Below are 27281 nucleotides of genomic sequence, written 5' to 3'. Positions count from 1 at the left end.
CGGAGTCATTTATTTATGAAAACCTGAACAAAATACAATCTTTATTCGTTATGTACATTACATACAATGCAATTCTACAATAGGCTCTCTACACATTCACGTTATCCACAGTGTAGTGCTCATTCACGCACTCTAGAGTACTCCACATACTCCTGAGTCCCAGTTGGGGAGAAGAGGGGGCAGATGAAGAAAATAACATTCCATCATTTTCTGAAAATTATAATTTCCTTCCCCTCCCAAAAATAAGAAAAATAATTACTTGGCATTGTGTTATATATATATATATATTTTATTTTCTTCCAGGGGTGCCTCTTTATTTCATGTTTTCTTAAGCTTATTTTTTTCTGACAGAAACTAATGCAAACATCGCAAAAGTTTTCTGTGATAATGACCATAAACGAGTCCTTCCTAAATAACGGGTTTTACTACAAAGCTATGATGGTAAGTATGACACTCCTTTCTCTCTGGATCTCAGGTCAGAGAGCTAATATTTATTTAGGTTAATATGATGGCAGCAGAAGACATACAATAGCAAACAGACACAAACAAGCACACAAACTAGTTAAGCTCACACACTGTAAGCAGACAGGTGTGTGCACCGTGCACACAAGCAGCAAATGCACACAGTACTGATGGATTCAAATTAAGCTAATACTGATTACTGAGGACATGAGTGCAAACAAACAGAGAAATCGGATCTGATCACTCATCTTCTAACAATAAGAGCAGATGTCTTCATGTGTATGCCTGTATGAAGAAACCAGATGTAATGAATCTATTGGGACGTAGTGTACAATCTGCCAATTTGATTAGGATTTTGATCAAAGGAATTATAAGGATCTAACAAGAAAAAAATATCTCTAAAGTTTGACTACCACCCTTGACAGGAGTCAAGCACTAAGTGTTTGTCTCCCTGAATGTGAATAGTCCCTCCATCTCTGGTTATCTGATAGTGGAGTTGATTGATCTCAAAACAAAGGGGATGGATATTTCACAGACTCCATAGGCCTTTGCCTAGAGTGTACTCTGCATACTGTACAGCTGTCTCAGGAAAATGCTAAATATATAGACAATACACACAATGCAATGGAAGACTAGGCTGCTACTATTCTTGAGGAGGGGAAAGGGGATCACTTCAATCATCTCTCCTACTGAGATTAATGGAAGAACAATATGAGGCAAATGTTTGTATTATGTTCCACAGGTGGACTAGACAAAATACCCTGGCGATCCGAGACAAACACACATGTTGACGGACACACACACGCCAGCTATATCAAAGGGCATCCTCAGTTCCAGCATAATGATTATGAACCAATCAAAAACATTTATTGTAGATCAAAACTTTGGCTGGAGCCACAAGACAGATACCATTTGCTAACTTGGTGTTTAGAGATCACTTGTGAATGCTCCTATCGCCTTATTCTGAGTAAGAATGAAATCTAGTGTTCTGTATTTCTTTAGGTTAGAATTGAAGAATGTCTAGTCATCACTGTTTGCATAAGAAACAGAGAGAACACAGTAATCAGGCCATAGCTGCAGGGGGAGACTGGGCGCTCTCTCAATGAAAGCAATCATTCATTCTTCCTTTACCCATAAAATAAACTCCCATCGTCAAAGGAAGATACATCCCAGTCAATGAGATCATGCGAGTATAGATGTGTGTTTGTACATACAAAATACATACAAGATGGGGAGTTTTGAGTTTAAAAATAATAACATTCATACTTGGAAACTACATTTCCCAACATGCCTCAGTGACAGATCCATGATTACATCACATTAAAGCTACAGTAGCCATTACCAGAATCACAAGCTTTTGACAACTTGACAATGTTTTCCCCCAAACTCATGATTGATTTTTTTTTACATCGATAGGATTTAAATTGACATATATAGTCTCTTAGGATCATTATTCTATTGTTTCTATATAACAAAATTAACATTTTGATACGTAGTGTGTAACAGCATGGCCGTCATAATTATAAATATGGGGTATATAATATGGCACCGATAATACAGGCAGAGCAAGCAAAAATATTGAACTTGGTTGTAGGTATATTCAGCGTACAATGTGCTGACAGGGTGTCATTAAGTAACACAACTACTTTCACAAGCAGGTTTGTGTGAGTGAGTGTCAGAGAGAGACAGATGCAAGGCAGAGTGGAAAATAAGAGGAAGAGAGACTCCTCCTTGATCTAACAGGCTACTAATGCCAAACAAACTCAAACGCAGCACGTAAAAGCATCATGTAAACCTCACAAATCAAATGAGTTGACACAGAAGATATGTTTGGCAGAGTTCTGGGTTATTTTAAACTGATAAATCAGTTTATTCAACAAAGACCATCAGGCCCGGGGGAGTTTGTGTTTTTATTTGTATTTTTCCACACAGTGACATTCAGTATCAACCCCTTTAAATCGCAAGTGGTCTGACCCTCATTTTTCCTTTTAATTCAGTTCCGCTGTTGAAGAACCAACGTCCTAAAGAGGTGGTCAACAAGTGCAGTCCGCGAGCAGAGCACCCCTGAATTTGGAAGGGTCAAGTGTAGAAAAATATGAAGTTTGGCTATGGGCCAGCCAATCAGTCTTATTGGCATATGGTGGTGGTGCGTAGGGTTCTGGGGCGGGGCTAGAGTGTGATGAGGTCAACGAGGTTACCCTTGGGCGGGGTCATGCTGTCCGGGAAGAAGTTGACGAGCGTGTCAAAGAGCTGCGTGCGCTGGGCATATGTCTGGTCCACGTCTGAGAAACCTGAGAGGAGGGGGAGATGAGCGTGGGAGGGAGTGTGACAGAAGGGAAGAACAGAGAGGGGAAGAGGGATGGAAAGGAATAAAGAGAGCGGGAAAGAAGGACAAGAGAGAAGGTGAAGGGGGAGAGAGTGGGAGGAAGAAAAGACTCACTTCAATTGCTCCACAGGAAGTCATATGAGCTCATAAAAGGTCACATACGTGCTCAAAAAGTTCATGTGGGAGGATCAAAATGAAAGTACGTCAGAAAGAATGGCTGAAGGGGGAAAAAGGAGGAGAGAATAATCCTTCCGTTCATTGGTTTTCATCTACTGTGTGTCCAGTGAAGTATGCAGATAACGCAGCAGGCTCTTACCCAGAGGGATGAAGTCAGAGCTGGACTTGAAGAGTGCCGAGGGCAGGAGCTGGAACTGAACAGTCACATCGGAACACAACCTCTCAGTCACTGAACACTAACGCAACACCGCCAACAAATACACTGCCATTTCACTCCTGAGTAACTATGGTAATAATATCAAAACAATGAACATCAACAGACAGGCTTTGAATGTTACATTCTCAAATCATTTAATCCGTTTACTTGATCTAAAAGCAGTTGAATAAATAACACTGCACAACGTGCAGGTACCCCTCTCCCCATCAGTCAACCCTCCCTCCCGTCCCTCACCTCTTTGGTCTCGTCAGGGTTGGTGTGGTCCACGGTCAGAGAGAGGTCGTTCTGCAGGTACTTCAGAGCATTCAGAGGCTCCGACTGGGCCTTCTCCTCAAACCTAAAAAAAACAACACACACACAAACAAACAAACAGATCTTCAGGAATAGCTACAGAGAGCTAGAGGAAATAGTTTAGCCTAACCTACAGAAGCTCTGTACCACACGAGGTGAAAAGATCACTGCAAAAACTGCAAAATGAGCGAGGAGAAAACCCTTCCCTACAATGGCAAGACATGGCCACTAGGTGGAATCAGTGTCAAAGCAGAAGCCAAAACTAGAATTGTGTCATTACTCCTATACATTTGTATCCACCGTTTTGCTATATGGTACAGAGAGGTTACGGTTCCGTTCCAGGTGTATAGTCCATTCTCTGGTTCTGTACCTGTACTTCCTGATTAGGTATCTGCAGTGTCGGAGCAGGTACTCCTTGGAGGGGCGACACAGCTTGAGGGACCAGAAGTCATCCAGACGCATCTTAGGAGAGCACGACTTCCCTGGGTTCCCTCCAAACAGGTAGTGTACCTGGACACAAACAGGATATATTCGATATTATCCATCAATACCCTCAAAACTGCAGCTGGTCTCAGATCATAATGATATCCTGAAACAGTATTTAATTAAGACTTTTGTGCCCTTATGCTTATAGCATTTTGTAGAAGTGTGCGTGTGTGTGTGTGTGTGTCCATGTTCTTCACTGACATGCTGCTTGTTATATTGATGTACAGTGGGGCAATTGTGCAAGTTCTCACACTTAAAAAGATGAGAGGCCTGTAATTTTCATCATAGGTACACTTCAACTATGACAGACAAAATGAGGGGAAAAAAAATCAAGAAAATCACATTGTAGCATTTTTAATGAATTTATTTGCAAATTATGGTGGAAAATAAGTATTTGGTCACCTACAAACAAGCAAGATTTCTGGCTCTCAGACCTGTAACTTATTATTTAAGAGGTTCCTCTGTCCTCCACACGTTACCTGCATTAATGGCACCTGTTTGAACTTGTTATCAGTACACCTGTCCACAACCTCAAACAGTCACACTCCAAACTCCACTATGGCCAAGACCAAAGAGCTGTCAAAGGACACCAGAAACAAAGTTGTAGACCTGCACCAGGCTGGGAAGACTGAATCTGCAATAGGTAAGCAGCTTGGTTTGAAGAAATCAACTGTGGGAGCAATTATTAGGAAATGGAAGACATACAAGACCACTGATAATCTCCCTCGAACTGGGGCTCCACGCAAGATCTCACCCCGTGGGGTCAAAATGATCACAAGAACGGTGAGCAAAAATCCCAGAACCACACGGGGGGACCTAGTGAATGACCTGCAGAGAGCTGGGACCAAAGTAACAAAGCCTACCATCAGCAAGGGCATTGAAGATGAAACGTGGCTGGGTCTTTCAGCATGACAATGATCACAAACACACCGCCCGGGCAACGAAGGAGTGGCTTCGTAAGAAGCATTTCAAGGTCCTGGAGTGGCCTAGCCAGTCTCCAGATCTCAACCCCATAGAAAATCTTTGGAGGGAGTTGAAAGTCCGTGTTGCCCAGCAACAGCCCAAAAACATCACTGCTCTAGAGGAGATCTGCATGGAGGAATGGGCCAAAATACCAGCAACAGTGTGTGAAAACCTTGTGAAGACTTACAGAAAACATTTGACCTCTGTCATTGCCAATAAAGCGTATGTAACAAAGTATTGAGATAAACTTTTGTTATTGACCAAATACTTATTTTCCACCATAATTTGCAAATAAATGTATTAAAAATCCTACAATGTGATTTTCTGGATTTTTTTTCTCTCATTTTGTCTGTCATAGTTGAAGTGTACCTATGATGAAAATGATAGGCCTCTCATCTTTTTAAGTGGGAGACCTTGCACAATTGGTGGCTAACTAAATACTTTTTTGCCCCACTGTATCTTGGTCTGGTTGATGTCATGTGTCTGAAACTGATGTGTTGATGCTGCTGTCTTCGTTCAGGTCTCTCTTGAAAAATAAATGTTCTCAACCAGACTAATCTGGTTAAATAAATGTCAAAACAAAATTTAAGCATGTGTGTGCGCGCGTGTGTGTGACCTTGTGCATTTCATCGTAGACCAGCTGGTGTGCGAAGCGTGGACAGGGCTCCTCCTCCTGCAGAGCCTTACTGGGGTTCTCCTTCACCGCCTGGTCATTCTTATACACACACGACCTGCAGCACGCAGGGGCGCGCGCACACACACAGTACAACAAGTTAGTACGCACATAGCCTTAACCCTGAAGAGGAACACCCATTGTGTTTCTGTACCTTAAAAAGGAAACACGCCCACACACCCCGAAGCAAATATTGGAACACACTACTAGACAGCCTCCTACGGAGAAACACACACACAGCTTGAGCCGTTACACTGACTTAATTTACTGGACACTCAGTAAAAAGAAGGACTGGAGAAAGCAGTGTACCGGAACCAGCGGCAGGCAGCACTGACAGCCTGTTCTCTCACAAGCACTGTTTCAACTGACCAAATTAGCTAGGCCAGAACAAAGACTTTCTCCATGAAGGTGCAGAGGTACAACACAAACACCCTCTGAAACACACCCTCTGAAAGAACATTTAGTTCTCTTTTGAAGGGCAGAGAGATTATGAAACTCACTTTCAGGTCAGGAAAGCCTTTGAAATAGGATGTTACTGGTTGACGATTGTATCAAAGTGTCTTACTGTGTGCGTTTGCTGGTGTGTGGGCGTGTTCAACTACACTTGTGGGGACCAGAAGTCTCCACAAGAACAGTAAACAAACATTTTGTTTGTCCCCACAAGATCAAATGCTATTTCTAGGGGGGTTTGGGTTAAGGTTAGAATTAGGTTTAGGAGCTAGGGTTAGTTTTAGGGTTAGGAGTTAGGGTTAGGGAAAATATGTGAATGGGACTGCAATGTGTGTGTCCAAATGGTTAGTTATACAAGACTGTGTGTGTGATTCGTACCAGTTGTTGCGTGCGATGTCGTAGATCCAGAATGAGTTACGGACGTTCTCTTCTCGTTTGTCCTTGTCCTTGCTGAGGCCAGACAGGACGTGGATCTCATTCAGCTCTGGGTCTATGGTGGCCCTTTGGGTAAAGCCCGTCATCGGCACTGTGGGACGAACACACATCAGAGAGAGGTTTAAAACATAGATTGATGCTTCTGAGAACACCGAGAGATAATAGCAGGCTACATTGAGATAACACACACACACACACACACACAGACAGAGAGAATAGCAGGCTACATTGAGATAACAGAGAGAGAATGGCAGGGATTCAGCATTTTTCCTGGTCACAGAATTCTGGGCTCTATGGTTATTTAACGCTATCGCACATTTTTTCCATCAGAGGCCAAGTTTAAAAAACTTGAGAGAAATGGGATAGACCACAAAAGCAAAAGGCTGCTCACATAGCAACGAAATTATCTGGAAACAAACAGGACACAATGCAAATGTATGTTTGTTTTTCTACGGATTTGCATTACTGACAGAACAGGATGTGTTTGCGGTCACAGTGTAAACAGTATGCAACTATCCATATGCATGTTGTTTTACCCCGATTTACATACATTGCTTGTCTGAAGCAATCCCCTGATTGCACATGATGCGTTCGTGGTCATGACACGTCACAGTGTATACAGTATGCTCCTATTCATACGTATAGCGCACATATATGCCAAGTACTTCCGCTTTGTGGTCATTGGCTGCTTATTTGTCACGTGTTTCAGTACTTGTAAGTAAGAAGCAGGTATAAGCTCTCGCAATGACTTCATAGTGTATCAAACCTAAGTGGGTCGTTACCATGGCAATGATAGTAAGAACAGTGTCAAAACAAAGAAGAGGTGTTGTGCTGGGAGGACATTTTTTAAATCACTTAGTACTACCAACTTGAACGAATACATTGTTATGGAACCCACCATATGCTTTCAAGGAAAATTAGGACCATTTCTCAAACAAGGTCCATAGACAGTTTGCCAAACAGCACACAACATGAATTATGCGACAACGTCCTGTTCCAAGACATTAAGCTAGGCATTAACTTCTGGATAAATAAAACAGGCCCCTAGGTCAACCAGCCTGTGTAACTTGAGTAGAGAGTACAGACTGTTTTAGAGAATCAACAAAACAAAGAAGTTTATTTGAAGAACAAGAAAAAACCCACCAGAAGGACAGAGCCACTAGAGACTGTGCTCTGCCCTTCAGACATAGCTTTCATCCCAAATAGCACCCTAACACATATAGTGCACTACTTTTGACCAGGGCCCATGTAAGTCCCAAATGGCACCCTAACACATATGCAGTGCACTACTTTTGACCAAAAGCTATGGGCCCTGTTCAATAGTACACAATATAGGGAATAGGGTGTCATTTGGGATAGATATAGAGCTTATTAGAGCACAGTTCTAAAATGGAAATGAACAGGAAGATGTTTCTGTGGTACCGGAGCAGAACACAGAGCAGTTGTGGCAGCGATAAACATTCGAGAATTATTACAAGAGCACTGTTTGGGCTTGCTACTTCCTTCCTGCCAAAATACATTCTGTTCTTTCTCGCTCCATCTCTCCTGTTCTTTTGCTCTCGCTTGCTCATTCTGCATCTTTCGGCTTCTCCCTTGTCTCTTACTCGCTCTCCCTTTCGGCCTCTTCGCTCCCTCTCTTTCTACTTCTGCCTCCCTCCACCTTCCCTCCCCATCTCTCGTTCTTGCAGGATGACACAGATGCGAGAGGCACACAGACAGAGGTCCTATTAATACTCTGCCATCATCACGCCAGTCCAGTCCAGCTCTGCCCATCGAGAGATCTTAGACAATCTGTTTCAGGACAACAAGCATCTCTTTCTCTCTCTGCTGCCCTGTGCCTTTTAATGAGCTGCACTGAAAAGTCTGTCACATGTCACTTTAATAGAGGAACCATGAGATGGTATCTCCTACAGCCATCTACTGCATCTGAAACCACAGATTCTATTAGATTCTTTAGTGTAAGGGTAGATGAAGATATATGTGATGGGGAGTTCCGTAAAGGTAGTATCACTGAGTCACAAGCTTGAGGGGAAAAAGACAGATTAGGCTACACACAAAGCATCAACTGATAGCGACTAAACAGAGTGCAACGTTGCGATTTGCTCAGGTTAGCATACAGACTGCGTGTGTGTGTGTGTGTGTGTGTGTAGGGTTGCAAAGGGAGGGTACATTACTGGAAACGTTCTAAGTTTACCAGCAAACTACCAGAATTGTGTTATCTTTCAAGGATGTAATTTATCACAAGACATGTACAGGCCCTTTTGGGTACTTCAGATTATCACAGGTGTCTAATCATCTCTGTGCAGCCTTTTATCACATGTAAAATATATGAAATAATGAACAAGATGATGATTTTTTTTTTTTACCCCTTTTTCTCCCCAATTTCGTGGTATCCAATTGTTGTAGTAGCTACTATCTTGTCTCATCGCTACAACTCCCGTACGGGCTCGGGAGAGACGCAGGTTGGAAGTCAAGCGTCCTCCGATACACAACCCAACCAGCCGCACTGCTTCTTAACACAGCGCGCATCCAACCCGGAAGCCAGCCGCACCAATGTGTCGGAGGCTACACCGTGCACCTGGCAACCTTGGTTAGCGCGCACTGCGCCCGGCACAGGAGTCGCTGGTGCGCGATGAGACAAGGACATCCCTATCGACCAAGCCCTCCCTAACCCGGACGACGCTAGGCCAATTGTGCGTTGCCACCACGGACCTCCCGGTCGCGGCCGGTTACGACAGAGCCTGGGCGCGAACCCAGAGTCTCTGATGGCACAGCTGGCGCTGCAGTACAGCGCCCTTAACCACTGCGCCACCCGCCACAACGTCTTGACTAAACTCAGCAAAAAAAGAAACGTCCCTTTTTCAGGACCCTGTCTTTCAAAGATTCTTTGTAAAAATCCAAATAACTTCACAGATCTTCATTGTAAAGGGTTTAAACACTGTTTCCCATGCTTGTTCAATGAACCATAAACAATTAATAAACATGCACCTGTGGAATGGTCGTTAAGACACTAACAGTTTACAGATGGTAGGCAATTAAGGTCAATTGGTGGAAGAGTAAGACTCACAGCAAGAACTGGCAAATCTGGTGCAGTCCATGAGGAGGAGATGCACTGCAGTACTTAATGCAGCTGGTGGCCACACCAGATACTGACTGTTACTTTTGATTTTGACCCCCCCTTTGTTCAGGGACACATTATTCCATTTCTGTTAGTCACATGTCTGTGGAACTTGTTCAGTTTATGTCTCAGTTGTTGAATCTTGTTATGTTCATACAAATATTTACACAAGTTTGCTGAAAATAAACGATACGATATATAGCTGATATGATAACTTTGGTAATTTATGTTTGAATATATATTTATTAGACAGACAGACAGTATCAGTCAAAAGTTTGGACAAACCTACTCAAAGGTTTTTCTTTATTTAAAAACAAAAATACTATTTTCTACATTGTAGAATAATAGTGAAGACATCAAAACTATGAAATATCACATATGGGAATCATGTAGTAACCAAAAAAGTAAAAGATCCATCCTGAAAAAGGGACATTTTTGCTGAGTTTATGTTATCTTTTCTGTTAATTATCAAAATTACTGAAGGTTCCAGTAACTTTGGTGAAAATACCAGTAGCTTTGCAACCCTGTGTGTGTGTAATAGAAAAAGTAGAGGATGAAATAGTGTGGTTCTGTGAGAGAGTGAGAATAAAACCTAAAGATAAAGTGAATTGTAAGAGATTGAAACAGTGTGTGTGTGTGGTGTGAGAGCGCAATCTAATTAAATGTTCCTGTGGTTTTGCTAAATACCACAATAATACGGGGGTGGGAATTTCTAAGAACCCCACTTGCACATGACAAAAATGCTATTCTCAGAAGCTGATGACATCAACTGCTCACTTTCTAATCACAGCAAGCAATTATGAATTCCAACTTTGTAAAGAAACGCACTACGGCCACGCTACTGGAAGCTCTGTTGCCCTGCAGAATGGTCGGAACCCAGGGAAAGCAGTAAAGGGGGCTTCCACATGAAAACCTAAATAAGTTTAGCCTTGCAACACCCTTGGCATTAGACCTGCCAATCTGACCAGATCCATTTGGAACAAAATGTTGGCACTAAACAATTAAGGTGCCGGTTGTACTATACTAAGCGAACAGTCTTACCCATGCCGGAGTCCTTCTTGGTTCCGTCTGAGATGATCTCCACATGGTCCCCGTCCACGTCGTAGCTGAAGAAGTCATTCAGGTACGTCTTTGACCTCTGACCTCCGAACACATACAGACAACGATTCCTCTGGAGAAAGGAAGGGGGAGATGAGAGAGAGAGAAGAGCAAAATCTAGTTCATAGTTCATGCCAACACTGAATGGTTTACATTCTTCTGTGAAACAAGATAATAGTCTGAACAATTTTCCTTGGCTTCATAAATGTCCTGAGAGTAAAATTGGTGCATATTTGTTCTGTTATGTCTTTTGCTTTCTCTAAAAACACAAAACAGAAAGCGGTGAATTCTGAATGCTTCAGTCATGATTGTGTGGGTATTGATTTGTTTCGGTCAATAAATCATTCTGGTGTTTGTGCTGAATTCTATAAAGAATGTCACTGCAATGTTGCCACATTGTGTGTTGATATGTGTGAGTGTATGAGCACAGTTCAGTAACATCCAGGCAACATTAACCTAACATCAACACCAGTTATGGTACTACTCCCATAACTCACAGTGTGGAAGAGCATGCAGTGTCCGATGCGTGACTGGACATCCTCAGGCCCAGCGTTGCAGGAGTCTTCTCTGAGCAGGCTCCATGTTCCGGCCTGGCAGTGGAAGGCATACAGCCCACTGAACTGGGGCTCGGACGTCCTGCTGTCCTCCACACTGCCGTTACACATCAGAATCCTTCCGCCAAACGTATAGATCATGTGCTTCTCCGAGTCCATACACATCTATAAGGAGATGGAGGAAGGATGAGAGAAAGGGAGAGAAAGATTGGGTACGAAGAGAGAGTCATGAGATTCAACATTTGGATTTCAGTGTTGGGCTTAGAGCAGTGGAAACAATATGCAAAAATCCTTGGCATTTACAGAACAATTTTTAGCTTAAAAAGTGGGACAGGAGGAAAATATGTCAAGACTATAGCACTTCATCATCAGTGCTCTGGTCTCACCTCCAGATGGCTGAGTGGACCAATTATTTAACCAACAAAAACTCTGTAACCTATTTTTAATGAGGCCCAAAGTGTTTAAATTCACTCCTAGCCAGTTTGGACGTGTGTGTGATACAGCTGTGTGAGGGGCGAGATAATGGGGTAACCTGGTGGTCAAAGACGAGCTTGGGCCCGCCGTCGACTGACGTGTCCTCGCTGAGCAGTGTCCAGGTGTTGGCATCGACGTCGTAGCGGTAGAAGTCACTCTTCAGAGACTTGCTGTTCCTGACGCTGGAGTCTAGGTAGCGGCCGAGTGTGTAGATCTGCCGCCGCTGGCTGTCGATGCACATCTTGTGACAGGACCGCGCACTGGGACCACTCTGGGAGAGGACAGGGGGGGGGGGGTAAGCCATCACACCAACTATCTATAAAATAGGAGAATGAGATGACTCGGCTCCCTGCTCCCATGTGGTGACAGCGTTGCTACCATTTACTGAACTTGGTTGATATCCAGGTCCTAATCAGAAACATTACGCCTGTTATATTTTCCTATAGTGAAACTTTCAACTATTATCTTCATTATAATCATCCGTTAGATAGACATTACCTTCACCTTGACCATGATGATCATTTCTATAAACAATTTAGTGTTCTGCACATTAAGCAGCTGTAACAATCAGTCTGGACCATTTAACAGTGTTGTTCTGTGTCACCATAACTCCTCTTTTCCACCATCCTTCTGTCTTTCATACATCTTGCTCTCTCACCTCCTTCTCTGTGTCTCTGGAGATGCAGACCCACTGGTTCTCCTGAACACTGTAGGCCCAGAAGTCAGCCAGGTCCTGTGTGCCGTCCCAGCCCCCAAAAAGATACACCGTCTCTGTAGGAAACAGGGAGCCAACGCTGGTCAACACCTGGGATGCATTCAACATGACTGAACTACTCTGGTGCCTATACTGAAACACCAAGAAGACTACCGCAAAGCAAAATGGTCCTGAAACTATCCCCTCACACTCAAACCTGTATACTGGTTGAAAATGGCAGATTTGGTCACTGATAAGCACTATTGGAATGCAGTGGCTATACAGTAACATGCTGTACAAGACGTCAGAACTCAGGGTCTCCACTACAGAGCTGCATGGGATTCAACTGACAGGCGTTGTAAACAGCAGTTATAAGCGCAACAAGAAGATACACCCGCCCCTCCCGCTAATTGGGCTAGTTTTGCACATGTTTAAACAGAGAGGGGAATATTGTAGATCAAGAGGATTTGATTTGTTTTGAAAGATGAGACATTGATTATAAATACTGCTTTGATGTCATACAAGCAAACCACACACCCACAAGTCCAAATGTGCGCTTTGCTTTTCCATATGACGAAACTCAAGTCCTTTACATTATCAACGTTTATGATCGCTATATTTGATGTACAGTTACAAGGATGACATGGCATCATACCCTGGGTCATTTTTATCAGCCCGTTTGTCACATTGTGAAGAAAATTCACCAGCAGAACACGCACCTGAATGTACTCAATCCATTCTATGCACACCAAAATGACTATCCTTATCTCTGAAAAGTGCCGTATGAAAGCCTAACACGAAGATAGTGTTTTATAACTTAGCTAGTCATGTTGGCAAGAGAATAAGCTTTCAAAATTGTGCCAATCTGACACAGAATGCAATTTATAAAATGGACCAATTCTGGATTGCGAAAAGAATAATTGTGTGATGGGGATGGAGGGCCGTGCTTGCTTCAATTCTTCAACGGTACAGCTAGGAGAGCTAAAAAACACACCTAATAGTTGAAAACCCTTTCCTTGAGCCATAAAAGTGAATTGAAATGATTTAGTAACTGTGCACACTTCGGAGAGCTGTGTGGCCACTTCCATACACCAGTTAGACGTCTTCATCTAACGCTTGACTGCTGTGTCCTCACCTTTGGTCCGATAATTTCCCCATATTTTGAAAAGTGGTCCCTTTCAATTGCTACCATGAGTGTAAAGGGTTAAGGAGTAGAAAAAGGCTATTCAAGAAACACTTCGACTACATACTGCCATACTGAGTGCAATCATGAGAATTTTGGGAGGAAATCATCACTTCAACTGTAGTAAACAGAGAGTTCCATTCCATTCCAGAAGAACCCCTGAATTGAGTAGCTTGAGTGCATAATTAACACAGCGGTGCACAGGTTCAATGGGCCGTAACCATGGCAAATCAGCAGAGCAGCACACAGGGGTAATGTTTGCATGGCGTGCAGACTGTGGAGGTTTTTCTAGGTTGGGGGGTGGTTACTCTAGGTCATCTGGATTGGCCAAAAACACAGTACTCAGTGTCTGGGGGCCTGAGAGACAGACCAGTGAGGTGCAAGGCTTCTCACAGCCTGTATACACACGTGCACAATACAAGCCTTTGTCTTTACAAACCCCTACAGGCAAGTAAGCCACCAAAACATTACAGAGCACTAAAATAACCACTGTGTCTTCTACAAAACAGCTTTAAAAAGGCAATAATATGTCTTATACGCCCACAGCAGTAGAAATCCACTTTTTTTGAGTTGAAAGACGATTGCAAGAGCTTACCTACGACGTTGGACAACACAAAGTCAATAAGTCATTGTTTTAATCAAAGTAGAATATTTGGGCTTGAAGTGACAACCCCAAACTGCCCACTTCGTGCCAATGCTGTGTCCTTTCCTATGAAATGACGTGCACACGTTTCATTTCAGGGCTGGGTTTTACATCAAATGGTATCACCCACTAGTATGGCATTGTTTATTAATCAGAAACACCTGCAAAGTTTGCAAGTCGTAACTAAGTTGAGCAATATAGAGAATATTTGGCTACAGCAAAGATGGCGGATAGGCTGTTTACATTTTAAAACACTGTCAGTTCCGGTCTAGTTAATGGGTTGGGTCTCCCACAGACACCAATGCAACAGCAGCTGGGTCTGGTCTACTTACTTCATTGACTTTTATTGAACCAGAAAGAAAGAAAAACAGTGAGTGGGGTGTCTCGCGTCCTCTTCCTTCTCTGGCTACAGCTTTTAACCATAGGCAGTCAAGTGTAGGCTGAGCCATGGCGCAAATTAAAATAGGGGGTACAAATGTATGTTTTTGCACCTCCACTTTTTTACCAAAATTCATTGGATAAATTGCGTGTGATATGATTGCATTTTGGAATCACGCTCCCTACAAGATGAATGGTTTTGAACACACTCCACTGCTTTGATTGGTGCTGCTAGAAATCAAGTGTCCACAAACTTGTTTATCTAGCTTGTGCTGTTGTTACATCAAGTATCACCAGTGTCACCTCCACTAGCTGTGAGAACTATAGCAAGAGCCTACCAAAGGTTTCCCCGTGTCCATTACAATGTAGAACAATGTGTCTCTAGTCCACACCGTTCAATAGTTGGCAGGAACGCAACTTTGGTCTTAACCAGTTGGATAAACACTCCAAACAGCCTACACGACCGCTCGGAGGCATCCGCATGGTCCTAAAGCACACCGTTGCCTCGTTTTGTATCACATTCTAATGATAAAACTGGAGGGGACAAAAATGGGGGGGGGTTGTTGCACCCCTGATAGTTAGGCTATCCATATTACCAGAGCGTCATCTTATTCTTTCCAGATTCCCAGCCACAATTTATGAACAATGACAAACCTTTGGAGATACAATAGATTGCAAAGACACTGCTTTACCCTATCCACCTGTGGCAAAGTTTTCCCTACATTCTTATGACAAATCCAACTCCAGAACCAACCATAGCCTAGCTGCCTAATCTTTTGAATGCAGTGTAGCAACAGATAACATTAGTTAGCCGGATAAGGTTAGGTTAGCATGCTAGCTAGCTACACTGACAGCTGTTGGTGCCCTACTTGTTGTTATTTGTCCACTCCATGTGGAAACACCCACGGCATTCCCACCCCCAATTCTTGAATATGTATTATCAGCCTGCGTCATTCTGCAGAGGTGGAACCTAAACGTCAATTTCTGCTAAAGGACAAGAATGACATCGCCCTCTGGTGGGGGCCTTTAAGGCCAGTTGGTAAAACACATTTGGAAGAGGAAGAATTCCAGTTGAAGTAATCAGCGACATTATAGGGGGTGTTGTCTAGGTGTGGTTTTAGCCAGCATGCCTCACCTGTCTGAACATCAATGACCATCTGATGACCTCCCCTCATCCCTGGTCTGTTGTCATCCTCATTACCTGGAGAGAGCCATGGGAGCGGTAGAAAGGGGTTGAGGGAAAGGAGGGAATAAAATGTAGGAGAGGGATGGAGTGTTGAAGGAAAATGGAGGAGCAGAAGAGAAAGGGGGGGCGGGGGGAAAAATGGATTCATCGCTATAGACCGGTAGTGTACAGCATACCATAGCATTTTGTTAATGAGAACACATTTCCTACTTGAGTAGTTTGTCTCACTGTTCATGTCATCTGGGCTTGGCTCTTGGGCGGTTGTACCTTTGTTACTCTTGGGGATGATCTGACTCCATCTTGGCTTGTACTCTTGCTGGCTGATGTACTGGTTAAATAAACCGTCTACAGAGGAAAAGGTCAAACACGGGAAGATTGTCCATATTATTTTAGCCAGGAGATAGAAGTGAATAGTTTTGTTACCTTTTCAACCTCAAAAAGAAAGTATGATGTCAGGATGACATTGCCATGCCCTGTGGTTTCAAATCAATCTGATAAAATGAAAAGGTAATGTATAGATACATGGGTCTATAGTGTAAATAATGAATCACTATGGTATCCACTGAATTTATGAGCTAAATATAAGCCGAGCTAGGTTTCAAGATCGCAGTCATGGGATGGTAGAGGTCTGTAGTTAGTATGATGATTGAGGTCATGTAGTTGTATTGAAGTTGATATGTACAGGGCAGTAGGTCCAGCGCCCATCGGTCTTTCTGAGGAGGTGTGGGTGTCAGGACCTTTGACAGCTTTGTCGATGAGCTCCTCACAGGCGTCAAAGTCTCCACGGAGTACCAGACGGTCGTGGAGGTGTGTCAGCATTTGGTGTTCCAACGCGATGCGTGTCTTCTTCTGCAGCGACTCAAAGGCCTCTGTGTAGTTATGCTGCCGGAAGTGCTTCAGGCACAGGCGGATCGCTTCCTGTTCCCGGTACTAGAGGAATACAGGGGAGGGGCCAAGGGGGTAGTAATATTGGCTCCATCTTTGGCTCCACACTCACTGTAATGTATTGGCTCCACACTCACTGTAATATTGGCTCCATCTTTGTTCAATGTTTTTCATCACAAATGTTATACTTCATATTATAAACTGGGTGGTTCGAGCCCTGAATGCTGATTGGCTGAAAGCTGTGGTATATCAGACCGTATACCACGGGTATGACAAAAAAACATGTTTTACTGTTCTAAATACATTGGTAACCAGTTTATAATATCAATAAGGCATCTCTGGAGTTTGTAGTATATGACCAATATACCATGGCTAAGGGCTGTATCCAGACACTCTGCAAATACCACACCCTCTCTGGCCTTATTGCTTAAGTAACACACTCAGACTGATTCTCTCCCTTAACCGACTGTGTATGTGAGCGTCTCAGAGGCAGGCTCACCTTGCTGTACCAGTTAAGGCAGGGCTGCACTACATCAGGTTCCTCTATGCCATGCAGCTCAATGTACCAGATACTGAAGTTGAAACTGGGCCCCCAAGACATCAGCGGCACTGAGAAAGACAAAGAGAACGGTCTATAATTTAAGTTATCAACTATTTCGCCAGTTTGACTTATTTCCATCTCCAGCCATGTAGCATCCCTTCACTACAACCATTTTCAAGCTGGACTGAGTACAACACATAGGCCCAAGCCTTGGGCCCATTCCATTTCCAAACTCACCTATTTTAACAAATCTGCAGGGAAACATCTGTTCGTCGATCTTGTGTTTCAAGGTGAAGGTCTCCTTGTTGTAGTCATTCTTCAGGCCACTGCAGAGGAATAAATATGGTACAGACAGGAAGGTAGATTATTTATACAGTAAAGAATAACACTTCACTGTCCCTCTGCCCTCGCCCATTACCTGGACAGGAGTTCTGTCATGTTCTCTTCACTCATCCCACCAAACACTTTGAACTTCTTCAGGTTGCACACGTGAGTCTTCTCATACTTCCCAAAGGTGATGCTTTGAACGATCGCTGGCCTTTCCATTTTCAACATTAAGTACTGATGGGAAAATAGAGGGGAGAATCTGATCAGCGGTCTCTCACAATAACTCATAACGCAGTGTCCGATCTATATTATCAACACATGACACTGCAGTTTTCATTCTACTGCTCTCCGAACATGTTTCACAACACTGCAGATGGCACAGACCGCAGAGGAGAGCTGCTGTTCACAGGTCATTGGAGTGGTAACTAGCCTGGGCATATCTGCTACCGACAGGACAGGGCACTGACCTGAGCCCTCTGGGAGAGACAGAAGGGATAGAGCAGCACAGATGGAACATCGATTAAATCTGCTTTCCCGGAAACCAGGCAACCCACAATCCCTGGAGACCCATGTTTCTACAAATCCTGTAGGTTTAAATGGCTGTGTGAGTGAGCAATAACCATTCACTACCAGAGTGCATCTGCTAGGCTTACTAATGGGTCCTCTGATACGGTTCCATCTTCAACAGTTTTCATCAATAATAAGGCAGACATATTGCATCTCATTAGGTTATCGCCTAGGGTACATTTAACACAGCGGGATTACTCCTAGGCTTGGGTATATCGATCTTTCTTTTCCAAAACAGTCCTGTCCCGTCACCTAAGAACATGGCACACTTGATAATGAAAAGACCCGTATCTCAATGATTTGTCGTTTCTTGTTGCCACAGAAACCATTATAAAATATTTAAATGAAAAGACTCCGTCTTCATTTACTGAATAAAGAAAATAAGCTTTGCGATGGGGTATAGCTTTATCATTTGTTCAGTAGAATTATTTTCATGGCTTTACCTCTCCACAACCTCCCTCTCTTTGAAAGGATAAAAGGGGTTGATGAGAGTTCAACATCTTTATTGTTTGAGAAGTATTTGACTTAAACAGATGCAGTGGAGTTTTGCCTCTGCCACACTTGAATGTCTAGCTTAGGTGGTTAAGACGGACATGCTTAGTTTCCTCTTGCTGCAAAAGCAAACTTTCAATTTCCTCTGCCCGTAACCACAACACAGTCAAACACGCTACGCTGGGCAACATCCTATTCCCAAAAGTGCAAATGCAAAATGCATACTGAAGATGCGTGCGTTGTCAGCTAACACTTCAATGGGGCAGAAGTCCGTGGATTTTATGACTGGATGGCCAGATAGCAGTTTCTTGTCATTGTTGGTAGCTATGTGGGGAATCGTAAGTGACTCGTTTCAACTAGTTTAATCTTTTTTCTTGAACTATACCATGTCTTGTTTTGAGGTGTTTTGCCTGATTTCATGTCAATGCTAAAAAGGCTCAAATTCACTAGCTAGCGATCCAACAAGTGTAACAATGTATTTGAGAGGCAACATGTGCACATTGTGCAAATGTATTTATGTTTCCAATAAATGCTGGAGACTAAATATAGTTTACATGTCGTCAATCTAAGCCAACGCAGTCTGTTTTGCCCCATAGTTGAATGCTTTTGTTGCTAGACAACCAACCCGTCTATTAGGCGCTACTATTTTGCAGCCACCAGTGAATTGAGAATACGGATGTTGTATGCAACTGGGCACAGACCCTCTACTGAAGAGCCCCATCCCAAGACAGGTAATGCACAAGGCATGGAAGGTGCGTGAGTGACAGGTAGGCCTGAGTATGAGACAGGTGTCTATGTGGGCGGGGCACAGCAGACATTACCTGTGGAGGGTAGTTGCTCTCAGATGACCACCTGGAGGACTGGTCATTGGGTTTGTCCACCAAGATGTTTCTACACACAGAAAGGGAAAGATGGGAGAAAGGACATGTTTCAGCCAACATGCAACCATTTGTTGTGAGCAAAGGGATAGGGTAATATCCATGTAAAAAGGACCCATGAGCACCACATGTGCAGGGAGTTCATAGCAGCATATCAAATTGGGAGTCAAAAAAAGCTAAGCGTGTATATTTTGGGGAAATGAAGGCATAGATACATTTTCAACCATTTTCCATCTTAAAAATACGTCACATGTATGTGCAACATGTCACTGCTCTCTCACTCGCTCTGCCGTGCGGGTATCTTGTGTATCTTGCTAGCGGTCTCATATGGCGAGGGGCTGAAGCTCATTGGTTGAACACGAATTGCTAGGGGGCAGATCCACTTGGGGGAAAATAGCACAGCACAGCTTCCAGAAAAACAGTTCCTTTCGAACTAGGAATTTCGTGGCTAATTGAAGTGAGACAGTGATTCTGCATGTATGAACTAAACATTGACACATCTAGCCCAAAGCAGGAGGTTTAAGTAGTTGCCAAAGTACCGGAGCATGTCTTTAAAAAGGTATTAGAAATACATCAAAACACAATAATATTAATGAAGTTAAGAACTTATATCAACACACATTTAGTTTAGGAGAAATTAAGCTTAAGAAACATTGCCTTGTGCCTTGTAATTCTGTTACCAAAAACCCACTTATATTTAAGATAGCTTCTAATTTCTCTTCTGGGCTTGACATTAAAAAAAATATATTTTTATTTTTTTAAACTTGTCTGAAAGCTCAAGACCCCAAAAATGGTGTTGTATGATGCAAGGAACCACTTTGCAAAATAACATTCATTATCACTGGTATTGACAATGGAAGGATGCTGCTCTCTGATCCCATGTATTATACAGTAAACTGGCAACCTGTCATTTGGGGCACGTGGGGCAGAGCCTGCTTTGAGCCCCACATTTTTTGCATGTTATTGTGTCACATATCAGTTTGCAAACAATGTAGAAAAAAAAGTTTATAAAACCGCATACTTAAGGCAGCTCCAAAATGCAGGTGTTCATCCTAGTTCAGTGCTTTCTGTGGTGGTGGGGCAAGCCAGCAGAAAATATGGAGTGTTGCACCGTGATTGGCTCAGTGTTCTGTCACTCATGGGGACACTACGTCACCGCCAAGTCTAAGAGTAGAGCTAGAAAATTCAAGCCCCCTGGGTGCTGCCATGGAGTTACATTTGAAGTGCCCATCCAAGAAGGCTCAAGGTCATTGGCCACAGATAAAATAACATCAAACCACATCTTATCTACAGTAGCTTTGACTGGACTGATTATGTCAACATCATACTTTCAAAATCTTAGCTGGCAATCATCATCAAGAATCAAGTTGTCAATCTACTGGCAAATCTTTTTTAATCCTTGTCATATGAAGAGAAATAATGAAGAGAAATTAAAGGTAAAACGTATCGGTGCTCCTCGGCTATTGGACATAAACATTACACAACAAGTTGGAAATCGCAAATTCAACAATGAATGGTTTAGAAGGAATCAGTGGCTAACTGCTAGAGGTCGACCGATTATGATTTTTCAACGACGATACCGATTATTGGAGGACCAAAAAAGTCGATATCGATTAATTGGGCCTTTTTTAAAATGCTATTTGTAATAATGACAATTACAACAATAATGAATGAACACTTATTTTAACTTAATATAATACATCACTAAAATCAATTTAGCCTCAAATAAATAATGAAACATGTTCAATTTGGTTTAAATAATGCAAAAACAAAGTGTTGGAGAAGAAAGTAAAAGTGCAATATATGCCATTGTAAGAAAGCTAACGTTTCAGTTCCTTGCTCAGAACATGAGAACATATGGTGGTTCCTTTTAACATGAGTCTTCAATATTCCCAGGTAAGAAGTTTTAGGTTGTAGTTATTATAGGAATTATAGGACTATTTCCCTCTATACCATTTGTATTTCATTAACCTTTGACTATTGGATGTTCTTATAGGCACTTTAGTATTGCCAGTGTAACAGTATAGCTTCCGTCCCTCTCCTCGCTTCTCCCTGGGCTCGAACCAAGAACACAACGACAACAGCCACCCTCGAAGCAGCGTTACCCATGCAGAGCAAGGGGAACAACCACTCCAAGGCTCAGAACGAGTGACGTTTGAAATACTATTAGAGCGCACCCCGCTAACCATTTCACTTCAGTTACTTATCTTGGGAGTTGATAGGCTTGAAGTCATAAACAGTGCAATGCTTGACGCACAACGAAGAGCTGCTGGCAAAACACACGAAAGTGCTGTTTGAATGAATGCTTACGAGCCTGCTGCTGCCTACCACCGCTCAGTCAGATACTTGTATGCTCAGTCAGATTATATGCAACGCAGGACACGCTAGATAAACTAGTAATAAAAAACACAAAAAAAAACATTTTTATCGGCCAAATCGGTGTCCAAAAATACCGATTTCCGATTGTTATGAAAACCGGCCATTCCGATTAATCGGTCGACCTCTACTAACTGCAAGCCTTGCAAAGCAATCATTATCCTGCTATTCAGTGGAGTGGCAGTGGGTCCCAAGTCCAAGATTAAGGGTCTCTTTACCTAGTTTAAAATGATAAACATTCAACATTGGCCATGCTGTTAATGAAACATGATTTATGCTGCGCCCAAAACAACTGCTAACCCAGAACTGCAAAATCTGACTTCAGTGAGTTCAAGACAACTGGAAACTCTGGAAAAACGAGCGACGACTGGGAAGAAACGTTTTGAACTTTCATCCAACCCGGAATTGTGAAATTCGGAACTCAGGCTTCTTTCTAGAGCGACGACTTGAAGATCACTGACGTCATCATGATTCACAACCCCCCCGCCAGAGTTCCCAGTTGTCTTGAAAGCACCAAAAATGCAGAGAATGCCAGACTCTATGACAAAATTTGCCCAAAAGGACCGCCAAGCCACCTTCCTGTTCAAGTGAGCAAGGCACAACAAGATGAGTCCAAAAATGTATTGTATGCTGCTACATAAATGATGTAATATGCCAGGAAGATATGTATACTGTGGATAAGAAAGTAATACTAAGTATATGTTGTGTAGTAACCTGTTAGCAGCCCATGAGCCTCACCCTAATAATTTGGTCCATTTCCACCCCATTACTTAGCCTACCGTTCTGACTTGGTGGTGCACATGTAGCCTATAGCATGTTTCACAGAAATGTCATCATCATATCTTGTAAGAGCTTTCATTGTCTGCCCCCTTTATTTATCCTACGGTTGACTTGGTATACAGAGAGAATACTGAATTCTGTCTGAGCAAATGCTGAGCAAAGTGCTGAGCAAATAGTTATATTGACTACATCTGTCCTAGCTTGCTCATTAATGTCTTAACAGAAATTACGGATTGCCTCTTATCCGCTTGTCGTGCAAACTATGGTATAAAGGGACATGTCAGTTGTCAGTAGAAAACACATTTGTTTAAGCAAGTCAGCCATATGAGCTGTTTTTTTTAAAGGGCAGTAAATGAGGCTGAATGAACTGTTTCGCTGCCAGACAAGCCTCCACTGATAGCCAGATGTAGCAGTGGTAAGGTGTTGGGACTGCTGTTGGGACTGCTTTATGTAGGTCCTAACAGTTTGTGGACACTGTTTGTCACCGTTAAAATGAATGTATTGTTTAGTGTTGCGTCTTTGCTGGCATGTATCCCTCGTGATTTACATGCTAAAACCGCCACTGATATAGCATCTCTTGCCATTGTGGCCTTAACCAAGGCACTTGCATCTTGAGCTGGCCTGAATGGCCACGTACTCTTATAATCTCCAACTGGCACAGACAGGTGAGGACTGACTGCCCCTCAGAGCCCGGATCCTCCCTAGGTTTCTTCCTAGGTTCCTGCCTTCTAGGGAGTTTTCCAAGCCATCTTCATAGCTGGCTGTTTGGGGTTTTAGGCTGGGTTTCTATAAAAACACTTTGTGACATCTGCTGATGTAGAAAGGCCTTTTTAAATAAATTGTATTTCATTTGATTGACTTACCCCCCAAAGTAAAATACTGCACCGATAGGCTCATGTATAAAACATGTGGTCTGTGGTTCACAGAAGTAACAAGTAAAGGTAGACCTATCAATTAGGTTAGTTGGTGTTTTTCCTGATATACATTTCAGTTTATGAATTATTAACGGATTAAAACTCGTAATACTGTTACTAAGTCAGAGTAGTCACAAACTACAGTTGGGTCACCTATTGTCCTCCCTTACGTTCAGCTCATTTGTTTTATTTTTCTGTCATCTGGTTGTCAAAGCAAGAGGGTGAAAACAGTCTGGACAACAAAAGGTTGAGTAACGTAGAGCACACTAGAGTAAGGTATAATGTACTGTACTATATGACACTACTGTACTAAACTCTACTGTACTGTAATTTGATGCCTAAACTTCTGAAACATAGACGTCCATGATTAGATCAGATTTGGTTCAGTCCGGACCAACCAAATTTGGTCGTGTTTGGGAGCGGAGCTCATTAGAATAATAGCCAGTGTGTCAAATAATGCCTATATATGCAAAGGATGATATTGCATATTTCTACCTTTGTGTAGAACTATGCATTTCTATGTAGTACAGATCAGAGACCAATGATCAGGGTTCAGCGGTATCCAGATTTCCATACCATGCCTGTGCCATTCCGGGATAGACTGTATTACGGTAGTGCACACAAGTTATGATTACATTTTTTCAAACGTAAAACAAAGCCCCAAAGAAAGTACTTGTTAGCAATCTGGTAAGTACAAAGAAATTCTCATAGCGGATGCTAGGTAAATGCTAACAAATACTACAGAATTCTCATAGCGGATGCTAGGTAAATGCTAACAAATACTACAGAATTCTCATAGCGGATGCTAGGTAAATGCTAACAAATACTACAGAATTCTCATAGCGGATGCTAGGTAAATGCTAACGAGCGCATGCAAATATTTACTACTTGGACAGACAACTCAGCTCAAAGTTATGCAAGTATCTTAAAACGCCGTTTGCAGCATGCACAAAACAAATATTAGGCAGCAGGGGATTCTCTGCTGCTGCTACCAAGAAGCTTGATCTTGCAAGCTTAGTTAACATGAGCAATTTAGCAACATTCACAAGTTATGTAGCAAAACCCAGCCGAAGAGAATTTATTTGGTATATCTTAAATAGTTCACTTAAAACTTATTTGGGATAAGGGGCAGCATTTTCACTTTTGGATGAATAGCATGCCCAGAGTGAAATGCCTCCTACTCAGTCCCAGATACTAATAATAATATGCATATATTAGCATTGGATAGAAAACACTCTGAAGTTTCTAAAACTGTTTGAATGATGTCTGAGTATAACAGAACTCATATGGCAGGCAAAAAAACTGAGAAAAAATCCAAACAGGAAGTGGGAAATCTGAGGTTTGTAGTTTTTGAACTCACCCCGATTGAATACACAGTGGGATATTGGTTATGTTGCACTTCCTAAGGCTTCCACTAGATGTCAACTGTCTTTAGAACTTTGTTTCAGGCTTCTCATGTGATGAGGGACCGGATGGGAGCTCTTTGAGTCAGTGGTCTGCCTACAGCCTCGTTCTCAGTCACGCGCTTTCACTTGAGAGGTAGCTGTCGTTCCATTGCTTTTCAACAGACAATGGAATTCTCCGGTTGGAACATTATTGAACTTTTATGGTAAAAACATCCTAAAGATTGATTCTACACTTAGTTTGACAAGTTTCTTCGACCTGTAACTTTTTGAACGTTTCGTCCGAATGGACCAGATCGCGCATTTGGATTTGTTTACCAAACGCCCTAACAAAAGAAGCTATTGGACATAAATAATTGACATTATCGAACAAAACAAGCATTAATTGTGGAACTGCGATTCCTGGGAGCGCATTCTGATGAAGATCATCAAAGGTAAGTGAATGTTTTTAATGCTATTTATGAATAATGTTGACTACCCAACATCGCGGATATTTCTCTGGCTGGTTTGGCCCTGAGTGCCGTTCTCAGATTATGCTTTTTCTGTAAAGTTTTTTTTAAATCTGACACAGCAGTTGCATTAAGGAGAAGTGTATCTATATTTCCATGTCTAAAATTTTTATTTTCATCAACATTTATAATGAGTATTTCTGTGAATTCATGTGGCTCTCTGCAATATCACGGCATGTTTTGGAACAACTGAACGTAACACGCCAATGTAAAATACGATTTTTGGATATAAATATGAACTTTACAGAACAAAACATACATGCATTGTGTAACATGAAGTCCTATGAGTGTCATCTGATGAAGATCATCAAAAGGTTAGTGATTAATTATATCTCTATTTGTGCTTTTTGTGACTCCTCTCTTTGGCTGGAAAAATGGCTGGGTTTTTCTGTGAGTTGGTGGTGACCTAACATAATCATTTGTGGAGCTTTCGCTGTAAAAGCATTTTTGAAATCGGACACTGTGGCTGGATTAATGATAATTTTAGCTTTAAAATGGGACCTAATACTTGTATGTTTGAGAAATTTGATTTCTGTTGATTTGTATTTGGTGCCCTGCAATTTCATTGGCTGTTGGCGAGGGGTTCCGCTAGCGGAACCGGTTAATAGTTATAAGATATATAGCTGGAAAACATTAGTAGTGAATTTCATACAAGTTTAACTTGATCAACACACTTAAGTTGCGCTGCAGGAGTGACTCACCATGCAAAGCTCCTACATGACTGCCTCAAACCACTGTTTTGCGAAACTAGTACTGGTAAGCTTTATAATAAAAAATGATCTAACATGCGAAATGATGAATGCGATCTGCATTATCCATTGCTAGAGCTGGGCGGTATACCGGTATTGATGCACCAAATCTGGTATTTTTTTTCACTAATGGGTCTTTTGACCAATCAGATTAGCTTTGAAAAATATTTATGGGTAAGGACAAAATACCCATTAGTGGAAAAAAATATTAGAATTGGGCTGCCTGTGTAAACGCAGCCCAAGACACATTTTCAGCCAGTTCCAAGCGAATTAGTGCTGAAAATTGCAATTGCACGCGTTAAAAGAGCGGGATAATAAGTTCCATAAATAGCTGACTGTACAGACATTTCCTATGGTGTAAGGTTACCCAAGCAATGCCATAGAGACATACTAACGTTAGCTAGTTCTCCCTTTGGCTTTGCACGAACGGGTACAGAACAGTCGGACTAAACATGCCTACAAAAAGTGTAGGTGAAAAAAGTAGCTATCTAGTATGATTAGTTAACTATTTAGCTAACGAGCTAATATAAAAAGTCATGAGTGGTTTTGGCTACTAACTTAGTGGTGGTGGCACTAAGTTAGTAGCTCGCTAACTTAACTAGCTAGTTTTTTTTTTGCCAACTCGTTAGTATAGCTGTTAGATAGTTAACAATATCGGCTTTACAGTGCACGACAAAACGTCACACAGTACACAAAAATAATCAATTTAGCTGGCTATGCGTGCATTTTGTTTACTCAAGTAAATCTAACTAGCTAACGTTATCCCCGTTGCCTAACGGTGGAGTAGTTAGCTCGCAGTCAAGCTAGGCCGTGGAGAGACGATTCGATGCACTGTGGCAGTTAACGAGACCTGCAGCCACGAAAACAAATACATACATGTGGTCAACGTATGTGTGCATTACTCACTCTGGTAAATATGTGGAGGAATAAGAGCTCCATTTAAAAACACTGAAGGAGAGGACTCTGTTCTCTGGAACGACCGCCATCTTGTTGCAGAAAATGACAAGCAGCAAAGGCTCGAGTGACAGTTCTTAAAGAGACAATACACTTTA

General features: G+C 42.3%; 1 protein-coding gene across 5 annotated transcripts; it reads right to left on the bottom strand.

Annotated features, from left to right (window-relative positions):
• Positions 1-8: 8 nt before the first annotated feature.
• LOC139378605 (muskelin) lies at positions 9-27246 on the bottom strand. Of its 5 annotated transcripts, none has more exons than XM_071120921.1 (18): positions 27136-27246; positions 19442-19511; positions 17653-17795; positions 17472-17560; positions 17193-17302; positions 16546-16738; positions 16019-16153; positions 15758-15823; positions 12383-12495; positions 11783-11995; positions 11194-11415; positions 10640-10769; positions 6424-6571; positions 5539-5653; positions 3844-3983; positions 3417-3519; positions 3105-3159; positions 9-2753 (listed from the first exon to the last, which is right to left on the bottom strand). In XM_071120921.1, the coding sequence occupies exons 1-18, from the start codon at positions 27213-27215 to the stop codon at positions 2632-2634; spliced, it is 2247 nt and encodes a 748-aa protein (XP_070977022.1). In that variant the 5' UTR covers positions 27216-27246; the 3' UTR covers positions 9-2631. The 5 variants fall into 5 exon arrangements, with proteins under 5 accessions (XP_070977022.1, XP_070977023.1, XP_070977024.1 ...); XM_071120922.1 differs by having other exon boundaries at positions 16037-16153; XM_071120923.1 differs by having other exon boundaries at positions 16076-16153.
• Positions 27247-27281: the final 35 nt, after the last annotated feature.

Source organism: Oncorhynchus clarkii, chromosome 21 (genome assembly GCF_045791955.1).
Source record: "Oncorhynchus clarkii lewisi isolate Uvic-CL-2024 chromosome 21, UVic_Ocla_1.0, whole genome shotgun sequence".
Classification (NCBI taxonomy): Eukaryota; Metazoa; Chordata; class Actinopteri; order Salmoniformes; family Salmonidae; genus Oncorhynchus; species Oncorhynchus clarkii.
This window is presented reverse-complemented; position numbering and strand designations above follow the sequence as displayed.